The 23762-nt window shown below is 59.4% G+C and overlaps 1 protein-coding gene across 14 annotated transcripts in view; it reads right to left on the bottom strand.

The window, feature by feature from the left end:
* Positions 1-23762, bottom strand: part of SPEG (striated muscle enriched protein kinase) — a 55961-nt gene that overhangs the window by 23343 nt on the left and 8856 nt on the right. For 4 of the 14 annotated variants that reach the window (XR_006606367.1, XM_045078767.1, XM_013061617.2 and 1 more), the window contains 13 exons: positions 23287-23316; positions 22617-22706; positions 22197-22533; positions 18065-19374; positions 16130-16273; positions 15617-15799; positions 6219-6394; positions 5889-5977; positions 4859-5034; positions 2081-2341; positions 852-1010; positions 561-750; positions 246-469 (listed from right to left, as the gene is read on the bottom strand). Coding sequence is in view for 13 of the 14 variants with exons in the window: in XM_045078767.1 (XP_044934702.1) it covers positions 246-469; positions 561-750; positions 852-1010; positions 2081-2341; positions 4859-5034; positions 5889-5977; positions 6219-6394; positions 15617-15799; positions 16130-16273; positions 18065-19374; positions 22197-22533; positions 22617-22706; positions 23287-23316 (3369 nt within the window). In the remaining variant the exon portion in view is untranslated. The other 10 variants (XM_004762852.3, XM_004762857.3, XM_013061618.2 and 7 more) reach the window with 9 other exon arrangements.

Here is a 23762-nt window from a genome sequence, read left to right as displayed (position 1 = left end):
TGTACACCCGTCCAGTATGTGCTAAGGGGGACACCCAGGCCTGGAGCGGCGACTCCACCGACGAGGCTGTGCAGCTTGAAGAAAGAGACCCTGACCGCACAGCCCCTCTGCGCCCCCTCCCACAGGCACCCTGCCCTCGCGCAGGCTAGAGAAGGAAGGCTTGAAGGCAGGGAGAGCATGAAGGCACCACGAACAAAGAGGGTGCCGGAGGGGATGCTCCCCAGGGTCCCTCCCTGAACACATACACTGCATCATGCGCCGGTCGTCGCTGCTCTGGATGCGGTGGCCATTGTGGAACCAGCTGATAGTGGGGTAGGGCAGGCCAGTCACCTGGCACTCCAGCATGGCCTCCTTGGCCAGGCCCACCTCCAGATCCTGTAGTGGCCGCAGGAAGTCGGGCATGGACAGCCGCTCCAGCTCACCCTGCTCTGGCTCCTCAGGGATAGATGGCATCTTCTCTAGCTTTGAGCTGGAAGAACGACACAGCTGCCCAGAGGTCTCCCACCACAGGACCTGGGCACCGCAGAGGCCGCATTGGCTTCCCCAGGAGCACCCCCTACCTGGGGCCGGTGGCGGCCGTCCGGGGTTCCTCCACATAGAGCTGGGCCGAGCACTGGGCCTGGCCGTGCGTGTTGGTCGCACTGACCGCGTACAGCCCCTCGTCCTCACTGCCCACGTGGGCGATGTGCAGGGAGTGCAAACCTCCATCTTGCCGCAGCCGCAAGTTCTCGCTCTCCTCCACCTGGCGGCCTGGGGGAGGACGGGGCGGGAGTGCTGAGCAGGCTCAGCCAGGGACCCGGGGCCTCTGGACCTGAGGGCTCCCCGCACATCTGCAGGGTGGAGGGCCGTACCAAAATGAGTCCAGGTGACCGACGGGGGCGGGCTGCCGCTGATCTTGCAGTCGAAGCGGGCCGCGCGGCCCTCCAGCACCTCCACGTCCTCCAGCAGCCGAGTGAACAGGGGCGCCAGCGAGGGCCGCACGGTCAGTCGGGCGCTGCAGGTCAGCTCATCTAGTGGAGAGGGGGCAGCGCTGTGGCAGGGAAGGCCACAGAGCCCCAAGCACCCCAACCCGAAGGGCCCACCCGCATACCGGGCAGGGACGGGGACCTGCGCTCAGAGCTGGGAATGAACACAGCCCAGCAAGGTCCCCAGACACTGGAGCAGCGAGGCAGTGGGTGAGACCCTAAGATCTGGCTTTCTCAGGAGGGTAGAGGTTGGCAAGGGTGGGTGGCAGGGAAGCCATGGCTGCCGGGACCACCACAGGGGGCCCTCCTCATCGCCCCTTGCCCAGTCAGGATGGAGCTCAGCTGGGCTCTAAGAGAGAGGTCTGGAAGCCAAACCCAGTTCCTCCTCCTCCACACCTTTCCCTTGCCCTTGGGGAAGCTTTCTTCTGTGCCTGGCTGGGGCCCACACTCCGTCCCTCCCATCCCAGACCCAGAGCAATGTTCCTTGGCCCTAAGACACCAGCCCACAAGAAGTCTTCTGGGGCAAATGAGAGCCCCTTCCACTGCCCTGATCCTCTCCTGCTTGCAAAGGCTTCCAGTGTCACCTTAGGCACTCATCACCCCGCGCTGGGGAGGCATGATCTCTGCTTTTCAAAGGAGGACGGGGACCAGGTCAGAGATGTCATTTATAATAGTAATGGCTGACATTTATAACGCCACCCTTTGCCGGGCTTGTGCTGTACTTCGCGCATGACACACATTAGCTCATTAATCCCACTGGTCCCCCTACACGGGAGCTTGTCTCACAATCCCTTTTTCCAGACAAAGAGTCTGAAGCTCAGAGAGATGAAGTGACTTGTCCAAAGTCATGTGGCTGTCTGTGGCAGGGCGGGAACTGGAACCCAAGTCCGGGTGGGCTGGCTAGACCACAACAGACTGGCTATCTCTGGGGTCACCAGTTTGCAGGGACATGGGAGGAGGCGTGCTGTGCCAGAGGCCACTCCCCAGACAGATTCTACCCACACAGGTGCACTGCCTTATCTTGTTTAGCTCCCCCACTCCCACCCCTCCAGCCCCCAACCTGCGGCTCTCGGGGGGGCCCCCCCAGCAGCCCCAGGGCCCAAGAGCGCAGTTACCTTTGGCCGTGCTGAGCTTGCAGGTGTAGACGCCGCTGTCATCCTCATGCACAGACGTGAGCAGCAGCTTGCATTTCCGGCCATCGAAATGCATCTTGCACTTGAGAAGGGCTGGCTGCAGCAGGCGGCCTCGGCAGAGCCAGTCAACCTCCACATCGGCAGGACCCGCCACCAGGCACTCAAACAGCGCCATCTCCCCGGCCCCCACGTCCACGTCCTGCAGGGGGGCCAGCACGGCCAAGGACCGGCTTTCAGGGTGTGCTGGCGGGGGGGAAGCGGCCACAGGGGGCACGCATGGAACAGAGACACAACGGGGCGAGGGAGACATACACACGCACACACAAAGAGACAGACAGATACAGAGAGAGAGATGCGTTTTGTTCCTTTGGAGACAGGGAAAGCCCACCTGCCCGGCCAGCCCAGCAAAGAGCTCCAGAGCCTGGCTTCAGGAGGGCCATCCAAGCTGGGCCAGGGAGGGTGAACTCAGGGGAAACAGGAAGGACTCGAGGGCAGGGAATCTGAGAGTTCCACGTAGGGGCAGAGACGGCGGCGGAAAAAAAAAAAACAAAACACAGCACACCAGCTGGGTACAAACTGGACTTTATTTGAGCTAAGAAACAGCTTTGTTCAAATGTCTTCACACCCACGACAACAGGCCCTTACTCTTTGGCCAACCCTGGCTAACACCCTCATTCCCAGACAGAGCATCCTGGGCCCTGACAGTGAACAGGGGAGTCCCAGATGAGCCCTGAACCTGCCCAGAGCGGGACTGGGTCAGGCCTCCTCATCAGCGTAGGGCCTGAGGGCCTCTGGCTTTTAGTGTCTTGTGAAACAGAAAGCGTTGTGCCATCTGAAACCCGTTTCTGGAATGGTGAGTGCCCGGTCCCCTGCGTCATGAGCCCCTTGTCAACAGCCTCCTGCCTCTCTAGGCCCCTCCAGCCTGTGGGTGCTCTGCCCTGTCCTCTCCCGCCCTGCCTCTGCGCACATCGGCTCCGACGCATCCTTCCCTGACTGTCACAGACACACAGACAGACAGATAGACAGACAGGGCCTGCAGCAGCGGTAGCACATGCGCTCGCTGGGTGCTCCCCTGCAGGGAGAGACTGGGGGTGGGGGGAGTCTTCATTGCCCTCCTGGCAGCCCCTTGCTGGCACTCAGTCCATGTGGGGGCTCCCAGCCCGCCCAGCCCTATGTCCACTTGGGGAGGAAGGGTCCCTAGGGGCCCACGGGCTATCCCAGGATGCTGCACAAGGTGGGGAGGGGATGGAATGGGAGGCTGGGACAGGGTCCGGGCCGGCGGGCCGGCAGGGCCTGTGGGCAGGAGGCAGTGAAACACAGCGAGGTCCGAGAGGTGCCTGAGACAGGGGCGCAGCTCGGAGGGCAGCGGGGGGAGCGCAGGCGGCCCCCTGAGCTCACTCGCCTGTGTACAGACAAAAACCTCAGTCAGCAAGCGGCAGGTTAGTGCAGCACGCGCACACGCACGCACACGCATGCCACGCAGACCTGGCTAGGGCCCCTCTGCATGGAGAGTGGTCTCTAAAATGGCCAGGGCACCCTGCCACTCTCAGATCCCCCCACATCAGCCTGGGGATAAGGGGCCAGCAGCCAGCCAGAGGCTGGGAGGGTCTCTGGGGTTCCTGGACAGGCAGAGGCCATGGGCAACCAGGGAAAGGGCATCCACAGGCATTGGGGCACCCAAAGCCTAGGGGATGTCAGAAGGAACCCCAAAGAAAGAAGCACCGAGACACGGGTTAACACAGAGAAGCGAGGCAGAGCCAGACCCTGGAGGGGAAGGAAGAGGCCAGGGAATGGGGGCCAGATACGGATATAGGGAGAGCTGAAGGTTTCAGAAACCAAGGAAGTGGCAGCCCCAAGAATGGGAGGCACTGGGCAGGTGACTAAGGCAGGCAGTGCCCAGTGGAGGTGACCATGACCGTGAGAGTCGGAGCTCCAGCAGGGGCTAGAGGTATCTATCTGCAAAGCTCTCCGAGCTGGCCTCTACCAGGAAGGGAGGGATGATGGCTGAGTGTGGAGCTAAGGAGGGGCTCCCAGCCCTGAGCTGCTCACAGGGAAGGGGGAAGTAGAAGGCGAGGTTGATGACCAGCCCTAGGGAGGAAAACCACCAGTCCCCCAAGGGCAGCCTGGCCGAGGCCTGCCTGCTATCTGCCTGAAAGGTCTGCTGCCCTTCTGCCCCGAATCCGGGGGCCCAGCCCTCTCCACATTCCGCGGTCCTGCTCACCCTGGCACCCCTAGGGTCCCTCCAGTGCTTCAAGCCCAAGTCACCCCAAGGGCCCCTCCGAACGGGTCCAGCTATCAGACTCTCCCCACGGCCCCCTCCAACCACAACGCTTCTGCACAGCAATGGGATGGGTAGGAGGGCAAAGGGGCAATAGAGGAGAGCAGGGTGGGTGTGAGGGAGGAGCCTGGAAAGGGCAAAGTGACAAAAGCTTGGAAGAGGATGGGGAGGGGTCAGCTGGTGGTAAGAAGCAGGGTCTCTCTCTGGGACTAGCATCAGGGACAGGTGTGACTGAGCACAGGGAAGGCCATACTGTGTAGTAGGCTGAGCAATGAACTTGCTGTGTGGCCTTGAGCAAGTCCCTTCCCCTCTCTGTGCCTCAGTTTTCTCAGCTACCATAGAAGCAACCAACTGTGGGATCTCTAAGGCCTGTTGTGACATCCTCCATCTGAGGTTCTGTCAAAGTTGGCACCTGAGCAGGGATGTGGCCAGGGCTAGGGCGGTGGGGGTCGGGGGGTTCATGGAGAGTGGGAGGCACTCACCTCTGACCTCCAGGCGGGCCTCACACTGCCGGGCGCCATACTCGTTGACTGCTTTGCAAGTGTAGAAGCCAGCATCGGCCCGCTCGGCCGCCAGGATCCGCAGCCGGCACAGCCCACCCTCTGCCTCCTCGGCGAAACGCCGCTGGTCTGGGCGCACAGGCTGCCGGTTTCTCAGCCTGTCGGAGGGACAGGAACTCACTCTGGGGGCCCAGGCCCTGACCTGCCCCTACAGGCGTCTCACATCATCTACCCCCTTCCCAGATCTGTCCTCTGGGCTACAGGGCCAAGTTTTCACCCTCACTCTGCCATCCCAGACCTCCACCAGCAATTTCCAGAACACCTCTGCCTATTGGGAACTTGCCCTTCTTGGAACCTAACCACAACTATTCAGCTCTTAATAGTTCTGAAACGTTTTTATTTTTATCTATTTATTTTATCTTTGTGTTTTATTTTTATTTTCTATAATAAACAGTTTTCCCACTTCCTGAAAGAGATGAGAAATAACTTATAATGTTAAAAAAAAAAATCATACACGGCACTGGCCAATCAATGACAAATGAAAACTCAGGGACCTAAACTACTAAGAACCTAAGCAAACAGGAATCAGGGTCCCAGGCACCCGGGATAAAGCACTGTAGCCTTCAGCCCCCGGCTTTGGCAGCGCAGAAACAAACTGTTATGCCTGGGCCTAGCACAGGGCTGGGTGCAAAGCAGGCCTCAAAAATCACAGGGCTGTCGCCTGATGGGGGTGCCCGAGGGCAGCCTCCTGTGAGAGATGACTCCGCCCATTCATCCTCAGCAGGACAGCCGGGAGACCTTTTGTTACCCAACCCTCCCCCCCACCCCCACCAAGAAGGAGAAACCCTGAATGAGCCTGAACAAAGGGGCGGGGGCATGTTCAGGGACCGGCACCACTGGACCTGGGATGAGACCTCTGGGCAGGTCACAGGCAAGTCCACAAATGGCCCCCTGCCCTCTAACCAGAGGCCAGGCCTCAGTGGAAGAAGCTTGCAGGGGTGCTGCTACTCACCAGGAAACCACTGGTTTCGGCTCCCCCAGTACACGGATGCTCATGGTGACATCTTGGCCTTCTCTTACTGACTGGTCCATAAGTGAGACCTGAAGGGGACCCCAAAGTGTCAAGGGAGATATTCAGAGTTCAGCTGTGGCTCCCGGGGGCCAGAGGATTCTGCGACAGAGGCCTATTCCACACTGGGCTGACTGAGGCTGGCTCCATATCAGAAGGGTTAATGGGGCCAAACTCTAGGTCTTGTTAGAACCTGGTGGGACCCCAAGAACAAGGGCCCACATGAAGGAATGGGGGTGCCCAAGGGCTGGGTTCTGGCCTCAGGAGTCTGACCTTGAAAGTGGGGGGTGCTTTGGAGCCAGTGTCAGAGGAGCGGCGGTTCTGGCTGGGACTGAGCTTCATGGTGGGGGTGTGGGGCCAGGTCTCTCCAGGCTCCGGAAACTCCTCTGGGGGGCTCAGGTATTCCTCGTCAGAGGTGATGGGGCTGCTGAAAGGTGACGTGGACCCGCCTGGAAAAGAGAGAAAGGAGAGACAGTGGCAAAGAGAGAGACTCCAGGGGAGGAAGGGGGGACAGAGAGAATGACACAGCTAGAGAGATCAGCCCCAGATCAACGACCTGATAAGGTCTGGAATGTTTCACACAGCCTAGGTAGGAGGAAGACCAGTCCTGCCCTGACTTTACTTCTTGGGGCTCCTACTTGCGTGCTGTGTGACCTCGCTCAGATGTCTCCTGTCCCCAAGCCCCTAAATCCTGCTCTGCCCCAGACTCTCCTAACGCTGATACTGTTGAAACCCCTGAGTAGGAAAACCATAGCAAATAGCCTGGGAGAAGGGGTTCAAGTGGCAGAGGGCCTGGGCCTGCTGGGAGACCTGAAATTCTACTGGAGCAGGGAACCCACATTCCTGGCATGGAACTGCAAGCTTCTAACGCAGATGGTCCCCAGAGTGGTACAGCCCGGGCACCCGTCTCTTGGGTGAGCTGGGCCTGGTGCAGAGGAACACACACCTCAGACAAGCCCCAACCCGGCAGTGCCAGGGCCAGTGAGGCGGCACCGTCCAGCCCGCCCTTCCCCCTCTCCCTTCTCAGCTTCCTGCCCCAGATACCCCAGGGGCACCTGTTGGCCCCAGCCCTAGAACACGGACCCCAAAACTCTCAGGGGATGGAAAAGCGGTTTGAGTCATCCACAGAGAAGGGCAACTCAGACTGGGGAAGGGGAGGGGGGCACCAGGGTTCGCTTTGGGGGAGGGGTGTCCCCAGGGCCCTGATGCCCTCCCCTGCAACTGGCCAGGGGCCCAGCCTCACTGAGCTGGCTCTTGTCCGACTACCAAATACAGACATGAATCCGCCACAGCCCCCTGGCCCCTCCTCCTGGTTCCCCCACCCCAAGCCCCTGTGGCCCGGCCCCCCACAGGGCTGCACCCCAACTCACCCAAGACTCTGAGCACAGACCCCAGGCTGTGCCTGTCCTGAAGGCTCTGCCCTGGCACCGGGCCCTCCTGCCGCCTGCCCACTGCCCACCCCAGCCGGCTCCCCAGGGAGCAGAAGCCCAGCCCGCCCAGCCCCACTCGGCCGACTCCCACTGCTGACCTGCTGAGGCTCCACACGGAGGGCCTGGGGGAGGGGAGGGGGGGAGGGGGGGGCCGGCCAGGCAGGGCCAGGCTGGGTGGCAGGCAGGCAGCTGGCCGGGAAGGTGGTGCCTGCTGAGACCACAAGCAGTCCAAGGGAGGCCGAGGCCGGAGTGGAGGGGGAGGAGAGGGGAGGGGCAGAACGCTTGGCCTGGCTGTATTTAGCCACCCTGCTCTGCTCGCTCCCCAGCAGCAGGATCTGCTTCTTCTCTCCTTACAGCTTCTGGACCCTGACAAGAGCAAAGCCCCTCACTGGTGTCTCCACTTGAAGTGCCAGGCCTCAGCCCCAGGGGAGACAGGGGTGAGGTGCGCAGCAGCACATGGATGCCTGCCCCGAGCCGCCCCCTCCAAAGCACCCACCGAGGGAGGCAATGAGGACAGATGGCCCGGAGGACGCCCCTGCTCAGACCAAACCACCAAGAGCCCCATGTGGGAATGTGCTGATCAGCCTCAAATACTGGGGCCAGGCCATACCCTCTTCTGTGGTGCTGACAATCACAGAACTGTCAGGACCTCCGGCCTCCTTCCCGGAAATACCCCCTCCACCTGAGAGCGCCCCAAATCCCACATCTGCCTCCCCACTACTACCACGGGCAGGTTTGGCCCAGCACCACCCGGGGGCACTGGTCCTGCACCCACCTCTCCTCCTACCAGCTTGGACAGGGGCACTGTTGGCAATAGTGCCTCACCCTGTTGGCCGACCCCCAGGGCCAAGGGTCATGAGGCAAGGGCTGCTTCTAGTAATGCCGCACAATGAGCAGCCATCTGGACTGGGACTGCGGAAGGGGCTTGTACATGAACAGCAGAACAGCAGAGCTGCTGAAGAGAGGTCACATGGCCTTTTCTCCCTCACTCCTTTAAAAGATCTATTCATCTATTATTTGAGAGAGAGAAAACACGCAATCGCATGCATGATGGCGAGGGGCAAATGGAGAGGGAGAGAGAGAATCCCAAGCAGACTCCCCACCGGCAACCCACTGTGGGGCTCAACCCCATGACCCTGCAGCCCGAACTAAAATCAAGAGCTGAACGCCCAACCGACTGAGCTACTCAGACACTCCCCCTCCTATCACCCTCCACTCCCCGTGACCCAGTGCCACATTCCCAATCTATGACCTGTGTTTCCCAGCCAGAGAAGAAGGAGGGGGGGACTGGGAGAGGATGGGGCCACCATTCAGGTTGGCTGTCTTGACGTGGAGGTGGGAAGGCAAGTCAGAATGGCATTTGGTGAACATCTGCCAGGAGTTGGGCCACCAGCTGATGCTGAGATGCCAGGCGTGGCCCCTGGAGGTGGGAGCCCCCTCCCTGTCATGGAGCCTGTGACCTCCAGGGTCACCTCTAGACTGGATGGCGCTGTAGGCACTCACAGGCCCAGGGAGGGACCTCAGAGATTTGAGCAGATTGGCAACGCTTGCAGGGAGCCTTGGAGACCCCTGGTGGTGGTTGGGGGAACTGCATGCTGCGAGAATCCACCTGCATCAGGGTCCTCAGGCCTCCTCAGAGATGGAGGATCTCTTGTCTCCAGCTCCCAAAACCTCTGGGGTTCTACGCCAGCTTCTGGTGCCACCCCACTTTTTACCGGCCCCACCACCAAAACCATCTTTGCAGCCAGTCCCTGTACCTCAGTCCTGCTCCACCCACAAGCCAGGCTCTCACTGTAGGAAATACCGTTACACTGGCCAGGAAGTAGGGAGCAGGTATCCCAAACCTAACAGGCACATAGGCCCACCATGTGAGTGCTGCCCCTACGTACCCCATCACCCTCAAGACACGCTGACTCTGTGCATGTGTGTGGCCTTTCAACAGTGCTCCCAGTTTGGTCTCACTTGATGAAAATACAGGTATGAGGGAGCCCTCAGTGTGTGTGTGTGGGGGGGGGGGGTCTCTTCCCACCTAGACCAGTACATTGGTCCCAACATGCCTTGAGACATTCTAAGGGTAAACAGAGTCACAGCCACCTACAATGAAAGGCTTTCTATACCCGGGCTTCTCAGCCACCCATATCGGGACTGCCTGGGAGCCTGTTTAAACCATAAATTCCTGGGCCTTACTTACCCTGACCTGAAGAATGAGAGTTCCTAAAACAGAGGTCAGAAAACTACATTTTTAGAAAGCACTCCAGGTTGGGCACCTGGGTAGCTCAGTGGGTTGTCTGCCTTCGGCTCCGGTTATGATCGGGGGTCCTGGGATTGAGTTCCGCATCAGGCCCCAGGCTCAGTGGGAACCTGCTTCTCCCTGCCCCTCTGCATCTTTGCTCCTGTGCACTTGCGCGCGCTCACTCTCTCTCTCAAATAAATAAAATCTTTTTAAACAGCACTCCAGGTACAAGTACTCCAGTACAAGTACATGTACTCTTATGTACATGAAAGTTTAGGGACCCCTGTGATCCAAGCACTCTAGTACAAGTACATGTACTCTTATGTACATGAAAGTTTAGGGACCCCTGTGATCCTCATGGGAGGAAGATGATCCTAAGAGGCAAGTTCCATCTTATCTGGCCACTAAACTTGGGGGGCAGGGTTCAGAACCTCAGAGGTCTGGCTCCACAGCCCAGGCAATTCCCAGCAACATCTGGCCTCCCATCTTGAGCAAGGTCCCTGACTCTCTAGCAGAGGTTCTCAAAGCTCACGGTGCCTCAGGATTGGGCTTAAATCCCGGACTGCTGTGCCCCGCCCCCAGAGTTTCTGATGCATCGAGTACATTAGTGTGCATCCCTAACATATTCCCATAGTGATGCGGACGCTGCTGGTCTGGGGACCACACTCGGAAGACTGCGCTCTGGGGACTTCTCAGCTAACCCAAGCTCCCCCACTCTTCAGCAGGTCTTCAGCAGTACCCTCCACAGATGCCTGTCTGGCCAAGCCTCTCCATGTCACTCTGGCTGTTTCCGGGGCTGGGAAAGCCACCTAGATCTCCACCCCCCCACCCCACTATCTCACACACAATCCTGCAGTCCACATGGTCCTGGACCATCCAGGAAGGCCCCCGGGTGTGGCTGCAGGGGTTAAGAAGGGGCCAAAGCATGGTCCTGATCTCAGGAGCCTGTGGCTAGCAGGACGACGATCCCCTCCATACACAATCAGAACAGTGAGCAGGAATAATGAGGCAAGAGAAGGGCAGACGAGGGCCACAGAGTGCAGAGAGCAGATTCCTCTGGGCTCAGGGAAGACAGGGTCACTGAGGGAAAGGGTGGTACAGGAATTAAGAGTTTGGCTGAAGCAGGAGAAAAAGAGAAAAAGTCTTTCCGGAGGAGGAAGCTGCGGGAGCAAATATTCAGAGACAGCAAGAACATGCAGACGAGGGGCACCTGGGTGGCTCAGTGGGTTAAAGCCTCTGCCTTGGGTTCAGGTCATGATCCCAGGGTCCTGGGATCAAGCCCAGCATCCAGCTCTCTGCTCAGCAGGGAACCTGCTTCCTCCTCTCTCTCTGCCTGCCACTCTGCCTACTTGTGATCCCTGTCTGTCAAATAAATAAATAAAATCTTAAAAAAAAAAAAAAAAAAAAAAGAACATGCAGACGATCGTAGCTCAACCTGCTGGCCCCCAAACTGAGTAAAGCTGACAGAGTTAGAGCAGGGGCTCCCACGTCCCAGGTCTTCAGGTCCAGACGGGGTCTAGAGCGGGGCCTTCACTCTGAAGGCCAAGGGGAACTCCTCGAGGCTTCGGAGGGACGGGGTGACACGCAGAGTCAGCAAGCCCTCATCCGGGGCCCGGCCATTCCCGACCCGCATTCCACAGGCACTGTCTCCAGAGCGGGTTCCTCTAAACGTCCGCTGTGCTCGCCCCACTGTGCAAGTCAGCGAGCCTGAGGGCAGAGGGAGATGCAAGCAGGCCTGCAGCGGGTATCGCCCCTTCCAGAGGAGAAGAGGTTTCTGTTTTGGTTTCAATGGATGAAGCAGCCAAGAGAACTTGCCACAGCTGGTCTGACCTAGCCACAGCAACCGTTAACTCCCCACGCGTGATTACAAGGAGATGCTCTGTGCTGGACAAAGCACTGGCGCCCAAAGTGGACTAGGTGTCCATTCTTCTGTGGGGCTGAGTGTGACAACACCCACGTGAGGGAGCAGCCTTGGGAGACACCCCCTGGGGCCAACTTGCTTCTGGAAGCCAGGAGTAGGAAGGAAGGGTTGAGTCTGGTCAAGGGGCCTACACTGTTCTTTCAGATGATGACCAAACCCCTTCAAGGATAGGCAACGGGGTCATGTGGCATTCCGAGGTCCCCTCCGTTGGCAGCTCCTGCCTTCACAGGGAGAGGCTGTGACTGTGGCAGCCACAGCCAGGAGAAGGGGCACGGGCAGATGCTGGTGCCTTTCCCTTTATACTCCTGAGCCCCTATAACCAAAGTCTGTCCTGTTATGATGGTGTCATTCCTATGGGAGGGCCGGAAGGAGCTCTGAAAAGCCAAATCCTCTGGCCCAAAAGTCCTTAGCTACCCCTCATCCCCACAGGGCCTCATAAATCTCACCCAGTAAGTTAAGCCCAGGGGACATACAGACCCTCACCTCACAGGTGAGAAAACTATGGCCAGCTAAGGAAAGAGGAAGAGGCCAAGGTCTCAGCCAGAAAATGCTAGAACCTTAGGTTCAAATATATAAGATCTATGCTTGAGGGAGGACCGAAGGCAAAAGGATGGAGCCCCCATATCCGTCTTCCTCCTGACCAGCACCCAAAGGGCCTCCTGTCAGACCCAAGGTGGAGATGAGCCAAACGTGATCCCACATGCACGCAGGGAGACAAAGCAGGATCGTCGCCACAGTGGAGATGGGGAGCGCAGGGAGGAAGGACAGAAAAGCCCACATGAGACCCACCCAACGAGGGCATCTGCCTTCCTCCCCTCACCCTGCTCCCCAACCAGCGGGAGCTCATGAGCACAAATTCTTTCTTAACGCTGAAGAGTGGAGGCTTGGGAGACCCAAGGACAGGGCTTCGAATCACCATCAGCCCCCAACTGGCCCTCTGTTCCTAGAGCTGAGCACCCAACAGCATAGGCCTAGGCCCCTGAGACTACTTACACGCATCTTCATTAAAACATAAAGAAAAGAAAAATCCAGTGCCCGTGATTGAACTAGCCACAGTTCAGGAGCTCAAGAGCCACACGTGGCTAGTGGCTACCATACTGGATTAGGTGCATCTGGAACATTTCCCTCAAGGCAAAAAGTTCTACTGATCAGCATTTCTCTAACGCACTTTGCTGGGGGGCTTTCCAAGTCTCAGCTCGCTCGTGTGTAATGTGGGCATAACAACAGAACCCGGGCAAGAGTAAATGTGGTAAGGCAAGCGACACAGGGCTGGGTACGCAGGGAGCGCTCAGGAAATGCCCATCTATGTCCTCCTCTTCCGCCACCACCTGAGCGCATTTCCAGCACCGCCAATCACCTGCTGCGTACGACGTTCCTAGGCCGGTTATAGCTGCTCAGTAAAGGTGGCGGGCCTTGGGCTAGCTCTATGTCACTTCATTCTCCATGTTTATGTCTTCCTATCTGTAAAATGGGTGTATCACCACCTATCATCTCCTTCTCCAAGCTGGCAGCCAGGCCGTATCAGTAAATGTCGTGTGACAGACGTGGGTAGTTAAGAATGCTCAGCTTCAGGTAAGCATACCTCTCACTCTCCCCAGCCACCCGCCCCAACACACATACCCCCTTTGGGAGAACAACTGTGGCTGCAGCAGAAGTCCTCAGTGGGCTGGCTGGGGCAGGCTAGAAGGGGCCCCGGGGCAGGGGGGATGAGAACCAGATGCTGCCCTCCAATGCCTGAGCAACTACGCTGTCTAGTTACCCATGGTTCCCAACCAGGAATTGAACTCTGGGAGCTCTCCAAAGCACACTCTTTGGGGGTGGACACCCCAACAGGGCACTGTGCAGCCAGGCCTGGTTGCCAGGGCCACAGGGTGGGTGGGGGGTTAAGGAACAAGAAAGGGAGGTGGTTCCAGAAGACCTCTTCCTATCAGACACTACACACTCCCTCCCTCGTCTGACTCCCCTGCCTTCCTGCCTGCCCCCCACTACCCCGCCCCTGCAGTCACAGGGCCACACTGCCTGACTCCCCTTCTTATTCCCACCCCTCACTCCGCACACAGTGCAGGCCTGAGACCCCCGCCCTGGCCAAAAGTCTGTGCCACCCCCTGGTTCCGCCCACTCTGCTGCTCTCCAGGTCCACTGGCCCTTGTCCAACTGCGCCCGACCAAACAGTGCCTTGTAGGGGAAGAAAGTCTGCTTCCGCCAAGAGAGCCCTGGGGCGGAGTCAGCATGACTTATGGGGGCTGCTCTCTGGGGGCAAAGCCCAGTGCCACAGACTAATGCGATGAAGCCTGTCTGGCTCCCCAGGGTGGGCGGGGTTGCGGGGAGACACAGACATGCCACAGTGGGCTGAGGACCCAAAGGCTGGGAAATATGGAAAAGCTGGGGCCGCGGGCCTGGCAAAAGCAGGGGAGGAATCCCTAAGACAGTCTGAAGAATGGGCAGAAAAGGAAAAGGCAGATTTCTGGAGTCTCGTGGAAACCTGGGCACAACAGCCCCTGTTAATAACGCTAACAGTTAACATTTGCCTACTGCTTCACATAAAACCTGCTCACCCGTTTGCTTTTGTTCGTGAGGCGGTAGAATCACACAAAGGAGGAAACTGAAGAGCAGGGAGGTTGAGTACGACAAACACAGAGCTCCCAGTCAAGTCCGGACAGCTGCCTTGCCCCAAGCCTTCTTCCCAACCTTAAAAGGCTCCCAATGGCCACAGGCCGGTATCGGGACACCCCCCCCCCATCCTCCTTGCCAGATCTCAGCCCAAGCCAGATATTGACCAGAGTCCTGGAGCTAGCCCCAGGCCCCCTGAGGAGAGCTGGGAGCTGAGTCACAGGCCAGATCCCAGAGGTGACAGAAGGACGGAAGCACGTGTGGAGGGCCAGCATGAATCAGCGCGGTGGGAGGGGCGAGGAAAAGGAGAATGTCTGAAACACCGGCTCCTGGGAGGGGTATGGGAGCCAAGGAAGGCTTGCTATTCTGCAGAGCCAGATGGGCGCAAACAAAAGAATCAAATGCAGGACGGGGGCTTAGGGTAGATAGCACCCAAATCACCCTTATGGTAAAGGTCCAAAAATCCTGGGCCCACAGCAAGACAGGCTCAGCAACCGGTCTTCTTTCGTGTCCAGTGAAAGGGACAGAGCAGCATGTGCTGTTGGGCGTGCTGTCCCACGCCCAGAGCCTCCTGCTGCCTCTCTACACCCCGATGGCCTTCAGGGCCCCTGCGCCTCTCAACCCAGCACCCCATAAATCTGACCCATGGCTTGATGCTCCTCTGCCCTGCACTGTCCTCCAACCAGGTCCTCTGATCTAGCTTGATGACCCAGTGCTAATATCCTGGAGGGTTGAGTCTGTGTCTTTTCCTTCTGGACAGCCCCCCCAACCCAGCCTCACCTCCCCTGCCCCCACTGCCCAGGGTCAGCACACCGTCAGACCCAGCAACATGAATGGGCAGAACTAGCCATGCCCACTGACACCCATCCAGCCCTACCCTAAACCTGAAAGAAACTGGACTTACACCCAAAGGAAGCAGTCCAACACCAAGTGAGGGCTTTCGTAAAAATAGAAAGCAAGGCGGCCTCAGCCACAACCATCTCCAGCGAGGTGCTCTCAGCTTCCCTGTCTTGTAAGGCTTTGGGTTCAACAGAAGGACCAAGGGCATGGGGAAGGGTTGTGGCACTTAAAAGCATCCTTTTTGCTTGGCGGGGAGGGGGTACTGTTCTAGAGGAAATGACCTCAGAAGGCTCCTGATGGCTTTTAAGCCCTTTGAGCTGGGAGAGTCTTTTTCTCAGAGACTCAAGGATAATTTGCTTTCCCCATAGGACCATTTTTAGGGAAATGCCAAGGGAGGATGGCATTTAGAGGATATGTGAAGACAAATTTCAGCGACTTCATGAATTGGCCAGCCTTGTGTGTGCCTTTGGGAATCTGGCCCGGGCTCCAAGGCCAGGCCACTTAGAATGCTTCCAGCAGAGCAGCCGACATGTGAGAACAGATGATGCCCCCTGGCCCAGAGCCTGAGCTCTAAGTTTGGGAGAGGGAAGGGTCGGGGTTCATCCCACCCGGGGCCCCAGGCTCACAGGCTCCCTACCAGGTCTCACGGCCAGCACGGCGGCACAGCTGGCCTGCCCCAGCTCGTTGGTGGCGGTGGCTGTGTAACTCCCGGCATCAGCGGCCCGGGCCTCCCTGAGCAGCAAGGTGTGCCGCTCGCCCTCTGCCCGGATGAGAAGGCGGCCATCACTGCGCAGCACGGACCCATCCTTCTGCCAGGACACTGTGGGGAAGGAGCGGGATGACTGGTGGCCATGGTCCACAGTAGTCCACTGGGGGCAAATCTCTCCTCCCCCTCCACAGAGCCCAAACCACTCCGCTCCCCACCCTAGGGAATCCTGAGGGCTCCCCCATCTCATTCACAGAAGCCCAGGTCTGCCCTCCCCTCTCCCGGGGGATTCTGGGAAAGCTCTCCTAACACACACACACACACACACACACACAGCCCCATGGAGCAAATGTCCCTCCTCCCCTACCCTCTCCTCCAAGGACTGAGCGGGAGACTTCCCACTCGCTGTCTCAACCTCAGCCTGGGCCCAGCCCCAGAGCTCACCTTGGGGCAGGGGATTGGCAGTGATGATACACTTGAGCAGCACGTCTGACCCTGGGGCCGCCACCACATTCTGCAGGGGGATCTCAAACACGGGGGCCTCAAGGGGCTCTTCCCCAGCAGACACATATGAGTCATCCGAAGACTCTGCCAGAGACATGGGTAACAGGGTCAGGGGACAAGGTCCCTGTGGGGATGACTCAGGGAGAGAGGGGATAATGGTATCCTCGGATCTTAGAAAGCCAAACCCAGAGAGAAGGGCTTCTAGAAGGTGGGGGCTGGGGGATCAAGGGGTCTCTCTCCTGAATGTCCTGAGACAGGGAAGAAAAGACAGAAGCAGTGGGAGGGGGGTGGTTCTCAAACAGGCAGCCAGGACTCCACGTTAGTTTGGCTTCCCAACCTCAGCCATGGTCACTGAGGTTTGTGGTGGAAGGCCCAGACTGTGTCATGCCTGTCTTTATACAAATCAGTCACTGCGTAGATCAGGCCCTGTTTTATGGAAGTGCTCTTAGAACAGCACAAGGTGTTACCAGATTCCATAGAGACAGTACAAGCTAACAGTGACCGAAGCCTTAAGCGGTTAACACCGCTGTCACAGGGCAAACATCAGGTAAGTTGTCATATTAGTGATGCCACTGGATTCAAAAGAGGGAGCAGCAGGTGTGTCCGGGAGCCGTCTGAGAGCCTCATGAATGGGCTTTGATTCCATCCGTGCACCAAGCAGTAACACTGCGCCCACGGCATGCTAAGCTTGTCTGAGTACCAGGGAGACAGCCAGACATAAGAAGCATTTACAGGAAGCTCGTGCAAACAAAGGTATCCTGAAGCTCCACTGTAGTGGACCCCTCTGGGCGCTTTCCACCCCTGACGTTCTCTAAGCCAGACGAAGTACAGTCTGGTAGATGGCCAGAAGAGCAGTGAGAATCCCAACTAAGCTGTTTTCCAGCTCCGTAACCTTGGACAAATTAGATAACATCTCTGCGCCTCTCTTTCGTTATCTGGAAGATGGAGCTGATAACTAACACCCAACCTCTTGCAGAGCAGGCAAACAGGTTAAAATAGAACCCCGAAGCCCGGTTCATGCAGTGCCTGTGTTGTGGGGTAAAATAATGTGGCTACTAGGATGATGGACATGTACCTAATTATCTCTAAAAACGTTGAGATGATACTCCACAAAAAAGACAGAAATAGAATAACTCCTTCCACGAAAAATATAATGACGAAAAACCCAGGGTGGTAAGCACAATGAGAGACCCTGACCAGGTGTCCTGGGTGCAGCGAGCAGAGGCCTCTGCCTCCATCCAGGAGCAGATCCTGAGCTGGAGTTCAGGGTAAGCAGTTAGGTACAGGGGAGCATTCTTGCTGTTGGCCACCGTCCCCAGGAAGACTAAGACACGACACACAGGCTGGCATGTGCCTACAGTCAGCACAGCCATACAAGGACTCAAGGATGGGGGAGAGGCTAGCTTGAAAGACTGGGTCCAACAGTCATGGCCATGGATGGGTCAGGGGACAGTACTGGGCTGAGTTGGCTGGACCAGAGCTCGCCTCTCCCGGGGACCTGACCTCAATTACTTACTGAGATGGATTTCCGTCTCTTCCCACACAGAGGAGTGGGATTCCTTAGGTTTCCACCGCCTCCCACCTGGGTTAGATCCTTGCTCCTGCAGCCCCATGGACTCAGGGCACATATGCAAGCATCTGGGACCTTTCTATGGTCAGGTCTCAGCTCCACTCAGCCTCCACCAAAACACACTTGCATACTGCCTCACCAGCCAGCAGGTTCTAGCACAAGGACCTTCACAATCCGTCACTCAAACTGAAACCTGGGTCTGTAGCTTCCCGGTAAAACCGCACCCTCACAACTGCCCAGCAGCTCTCCCAAAACGCCCTCCCACCCGGCTCTCCGCACCTTCTCGGCCCTCGCCGAGGCCTTACCCAGCTCAGGCGAGGTGGGCCGGGCCCGACGACCTCTGCCCTGGCCACGGGGACCTCGGCGATCCCAGGCCCCCCAAGGACCATCCTCCTCAGGCCCTCTGCGCAGCCTCTTCTCAGCCTCAGGCCCCGCCCTGTTCTTCTCCAAGGTCTGAGGCACAGCAGCGCCCTCCTGGCCCGGCACAGCCCAGGGCAGGAAGCGCACCGCTTGCGCTGGGGGCTCACGCTTCCGACCCGGGGGTGCTCTCGTCCTGGCCTCAGGGGGATCGGTGGTGGCAGGGGGCGGCACGGGGCTCCGGCACTCTTGGATGGCTCTGCCCCGGGTCAGCGGGAACTGGTCCCGGCGCCTAACCTCCTGCTGCGGGCCTTCCCCCAGCTCCGTCCTGCCTGCCGGCCCGCGGCTCCTGGGCCGCCCCTGCTCGTCCCCGGGTTTCCCGGCAACGCTCGGAGGAGGCGGTTGGGGAGCGGCAGCGGCAGCGGGGCTCTCGGCCCGAGGGGTCTTGGGGGTGGAAGGCCGGGAGAAAAGTGGGAGCTCGCCAGGCTCTCGAGGGGACGGGGCGCGCTGCAGCGTGGCGCGCAGGGACTCGTGCGAGCGCACCAGTTCCTCCCTCGACGTGGAGCGACGGATGCGGCCCAGCTCCTGGGCGAAGCGCAGCTCAAGGTCGGAGGCCGGGCTGCGCTGCCGTGTGCGCTCGTCCAGCGAGGCTGCCTTCTGCTGGAACAGGCGGCGCCTCTCGGCCACGCTGCCCGTGGCCCGCAGCTCCTCCTGGGAGGTCCCAGGTGTGCCCCAGGGCGCTCCGCCCTCGGATTTGGGCTGCTCCAGCGAGCGGGCCTTGCGCAGGGGCACCCATGGCCGCAGGGGCGCGGGCGGCGAGTCGCTGCGCTCCAGGCTGCGCCGTCGCTCCTCGAAGAACTGCAGCTTGTCCAGGATGCGGGAGCCGGCGCGCACCAGCCTGGGCGAGCGGCCCAGTGCCGAGAGGCGGCCCGAGGCCTCGCTCAGTGGCGTCTGGGGCCGGGACTCCGCGGTGCCCGCCAGCGAGGGCCCCGACGACTTGGACTTTTTCCCTCGCTTGTCTTCGGCGGTGGTGTCCTCGGGCGGCACCGGCTCCTGCGTGCGCCGGTGGGGTGATGTGGGGGTGGCCGGGGGCTGGGCGCTGGGTCCGGGCGGGGGCCGCTTACCCACCCGTGGGGACGGTGGGGGCAGCAGTGCGGATTTGGAGGGAGGCGGTAGGGCGGGGCGACGGGGGGCTTCACTGGCCGGCTGAGGCTGAAGATCAGGCTCCTCCCTGTGCAAGCCGCTCTGAGGGACACTGCTGCAGAACCAAGACGAAGAGGGGTAGAAGATTTAGGGCTCGCCCCTCCCAGACCTTCAGCTCATGATAGGATTTGGACGGTGGGGCATGCTGGGAAGGCTTGGGGGTGACAGGGGTCAGACCGGCTCCCCCTCCCCACCCACCAGAGTAAGGAACAGCCAGAGCAGGTGCTGGGGAGAGGCTGGCAGCCCTGGCACCAGAAGACTGGGCTGGAAGCTGGGCCCAAGTACAGACTCAGCCCCCAGGGCTCTGGCCAGCCCCCTCCCCCCAGCCCCGGAAGCTGGGAAACAGCAGAAAGACAACAGCTAGGTGAGAGAGAAAAGAATGAGCTTAGGACCCAAACGTGAGGAAAGAGGGGGGGGGTAGATGGGGAGGGGCCCTCTCGGGAATGCAGCCTCCCCCTCATTCCTGCCCCCAGCTGGCCCCCACAGCCCTGCCCAGCCTCAGCAGGACACACCCCTAGAAGAACAGGCAGTCCCTTCTGGGAGCCACACCCTTTCTCTGGGACTACCTAGCCCCTCAACAGCGCTCCACACAGCAGGTGGCAGCTGAGGTCCCTGGGGTGGGAGTAGAAGAACCAGGTTCCCCTTCCCTTTGATCAATCTGCCTCCACTTACAGGCCTTTGACTTGGTCCTGCTTCTGGGAAAATTAACTTGAGTCCTTTGAAACCACCCTACCATCTCTGCCCGACTCGCCGCCCACCCCCCCAGCTCAGAAGCTCCCCCAAAGGGGTATGCTCAGAAATAACTCAGCTCAGAAATAACTACTGCGTGGGCCTGAAGAAGGGGTGTGGGAGAAGAGGAAGAGGGAAGAAACTGGTCAGCTCAGAGTACCCCTCTCCCCCCACAGAGCTTTCCTGCCCAAGAGCTGGGCCTCAGTTTTCCCCTCTGGACTCTTGAGGGACACATCAAGCAGAAAGATGAGCCAGGAAAGGAATCTGAGATATTAACATCATACCTGACACATTAGGAAGAGCTTAATGAATCAGGAAATGGCTCACTCAATCCTTACTGGGGGCCAGGCGTGTACTAAAGGCTTAAAATGCATTCCCTCCCGGTATCCTCCCAACAGTTCTCTGAGCTAGGAGCGCTCTCCACTTACAGATGAAGAAACTGAGGCTCAAGACCTAAAGTGCCTCACCAAGGTGATCCAGCTAGGAAATGGCTGGTGCCAGGATCAACACCCAGGCAGTCTGACTCCTGAGCCCTTTTTCCTTCCAAGTGTCTAGGATTCTGAGGTCACGGAAGGCACGAGAAATAGGGTACTGGCCACAGCAGAAGTTCTAGGGGTGCCTGAGTGGAAGGCCATTTCAGATTACATGCATACACCCAGCCCCTGCAGGCCCCACCGCTGACTGGGGGGAGAGAGGTGAGGGGTAGAGTGGCAATCCACAGTGCCCTGAGGGAACAGAACCTCAACCAGCCACCTGAGGGGAGGCAGAGTCTACTCTGGGGGAAGGACAGCAGAGTCCCTGAGGAATGGCCTCTGGGAACTGGATGAGGCTCCTAGAGAAATCCGAGGGAAATTGGGGACAGCAGCGGAGGCCTCTTGCCAGCAGTTCCGAGCCCTGGGCCAGCCTCTGTACCACAGACATCACTAAGGAAATGGGTTCCTCAGAAGTTGCCATAGCAACTCCAGGCTCAGGCTGAGGCCTGGCAAAGGAAAGCAGGGAAGAAAAAGGCCAGTCCAGGGCTCAGCAGCGCCTGGTTCCTGCAAACCAGATAAAGCCAGGGAGCCTCCCCTGCCCCAGACCTCTCCCTTGCCTACCACTAGCCATTGCAACCACCTCCAAAACAGCCTCCCTGCCCTGCCCCCCAAGGCTCCTTCCTTATCCTCCATGATGAGGAGATGGTCCCTCCCCCACGCACCCATACCCACCACAGGTTAGGTCCCTCTCAGCTCCCCAAATGTCCCCCAATACCTCCATCATCAGCCACTCCCCTCTTCTACTATAGCACTCCCTCCTGTATCTGCCAGCCCCCAAATCTCCAAAAATGGCGACGACAACTCACTCCAACACCTCCGGCTCAGGGCTCCTTGCCACCCCCTGCCAGGACAATCTTCACCACCCCCCAACCCCGCCCCTGCACAGGCATTTCCCACCAGGCCCTCACATGCTCCCTGCCTGCATCACTCCCAGCCCGCTGCCTCCACCTCAGCCCCCTGACTCCAGCCCTCTCTGCCCGCCCCTGCCTCCCACACAGCCGACTGGATCCTGCTTGCCCAGGCCCCTGGCCCCAGCTACTCCCTGACCACCTCACTCTCTTCTCTCTCCCGGCCGCGCTCTTGCTCCCTTGCTCTCCTGCTCTCTCGGGAGCTGCCTTGCAGAAAGGTTCCGTTCCTCCCAGAAAAAGGCCCACATGGGAACAGGAATGTGCAGAGAGAAGAAAAGGCAGCAGCTGCTGAGACAGCAGGCACGGAGGGGGCCCTAGTGGTGGTGGTGGTGGGGGGGGGAATCCTGGGGACAACTGGAGCCTGAATGGGCGAGGTAGGAGAGGGCCCCTGGGAAAGTGGAGATCTTGGAGGGGATTTGGAAGGGACAGAAGGGTCCACGAGACCATGGTGATGGCACAGGGAGCCAGGACAGGTGGGAGCAGGAGGCTGTGGGTGGTGACGGCACAGGAGGAGGGAGGCTGCGGTGTGGGAGGACAGAGTAGGTAGCCGGGGCCAGGGTGGCAGCAGGGGCGGTGAAGTGCACAGAGGGACAGAGGGACGGAGGGTGCAGGGGAGAGAGGTGTGGAGGCCGACAGAGCGGTGAGGGGCAGTGCGGGATGGCGCGGTGAGGTGGAAGAGCGCGGGCCCGGGGAAGGCCGTTACTTACACGTGAACGGAGAGCGCCCGTCCTCTGTACAGACTGAATGCGCTGCCATACAGGTCACTGGCCACCGAAAGGCTATCCTCTGACCCCCAGCTTGCGCCCACCAGATTAGCTCGAGACGCCCGCACCAGCGGCTCCACCCCCAGGTGCCGTGGCCCGGCCCCGGTTGCCTGTGCTTGCCTTGGGCTGCCCGGGGGGCGGCGGGTGCCACCCCTGCTGCCCGCTTCCTGCTCCAAGACCGTCTGCCCGCTGCCCCACCAGCTCACTTGCTCCTCTGAGGTGCCTGTCACGGAGGTCGGGGGTGTGTCCAGGGAGGTGCCCACCAGGGTGTCGGAGCCCCCTAGAGAGAGGAGCAGGGTGAAGCCCAGGCACCTCCCCGGGGAAGCCCGCCTGCCTGCTTTTAGAGCAGCCCAGAGAGCTCACCTGTGGGGGTGCTGAAGTCCCCGTCATCCCGAAGCTCCAGGCGCTGGGTCCCCTGCACATCGCTGATGTCATCCTCGCCCGTCTCGGAGTCTGGAGAAGAAGGGGTCTGTGTGGGCAGGGCCCTCCTCCCTCCGACTCCAACTCTTCCTGTGTCTCCTCCTGCCTCCCCCGCAGCAGGCTCCATCTTACCACCACCAGCGGGGGCTGCCACACTTCTCTTCCCCTTCTTTTACCCACCTAATCCCCCGGCCCAGCTGGGGTTACTCAGGCCAGTCCAGTGGCTTCACCTAGGGGTCCCTGGCGACTCACCCCTGCCTCCTTGGCCCTGAAAACCACCTGCCACCGCCCCTCCCAGCCACTTACTAGATTACCAGAGTCTCAGCCCTCCCCATCCTCGCCCATCAGTGATAGTGTAGGTTCCTGTACAGCCCCCAAATAACAAGATCCTAGGTTCCAAGGCTCTAAATTTTGGGTTCCGGTACCCCAGGAACAAAAGGAGTCACCTCAGAGTCGTAGGGTCAGGGCACTGGGCCAACTGCAGGGCCGGCCTGTCCTCCACCCCGAACCAGCAGGAATGCATCAGGGCGCAGCTGAGGCAGGGTGAGGAGAGGCCGGGGTCGGGCAGGGAGGTGGGGGGAGTGGAGGGCTAGGGCCAGAGTCAGTTTCCTACCGTAACTTTGCTTTCTGCAGGAGCGGAAAACTTCGCTTCCATAGGAGCAGCAGGAGAGAGACATGGACAGACTGTTATCAGAGCGTTTGTGGGGCAGGGCATGGTGGGTAGACAGGACAAAGGAGGGATGAGGGTACCCAGTGTCCAGAAATGCCCTGTGGGGATGGGGCAGGGGAAGGGAGACACCTGGAATGGGCAGAGCATCTCCAGTCCTGACAGCCTGCAGGCTCCCACTGTGCCCAGCTGGGGAGCACACATGCTTTGGCTGGTAATTCCAACTACCCTAGCCATTCTATACCCTTGGCACTCTCACTGCTGCCCCTGGCCACGTGCGCACACTTACATACACACACACGCACACACACACACACACGCACATCTACTTGTGGTCAGGCCTCGCAGACCCAGGCCACCCATTAGGGGTCAGGCCCACCCTCTCTTAAAATATTTGCATTGTGCTTTGACCCTTCTTAGCA

This window comes from Mustela putorius, unplaced genomic scaffold (genome assembly GCF_011764305.1).
Source record: "Mustela putorius furo isolate JIRA1106 unplaced genomic scaffold, ASM1176430v1.1 tig00000275_pilon_pilon_pilon, whole genome shotgun sequence".
Taxonomy (NCBI): domain Eukaryota; kingdom Metazoa; phylum Chordata; class Mammalia; order Carnivora; family Mustelidae; genus Mustela; species Mustela putorius.
Note: the sequence above shows the minus strand (reverse complement) of the source record. Positions and strands in the feature narration are given on the sequence as shown.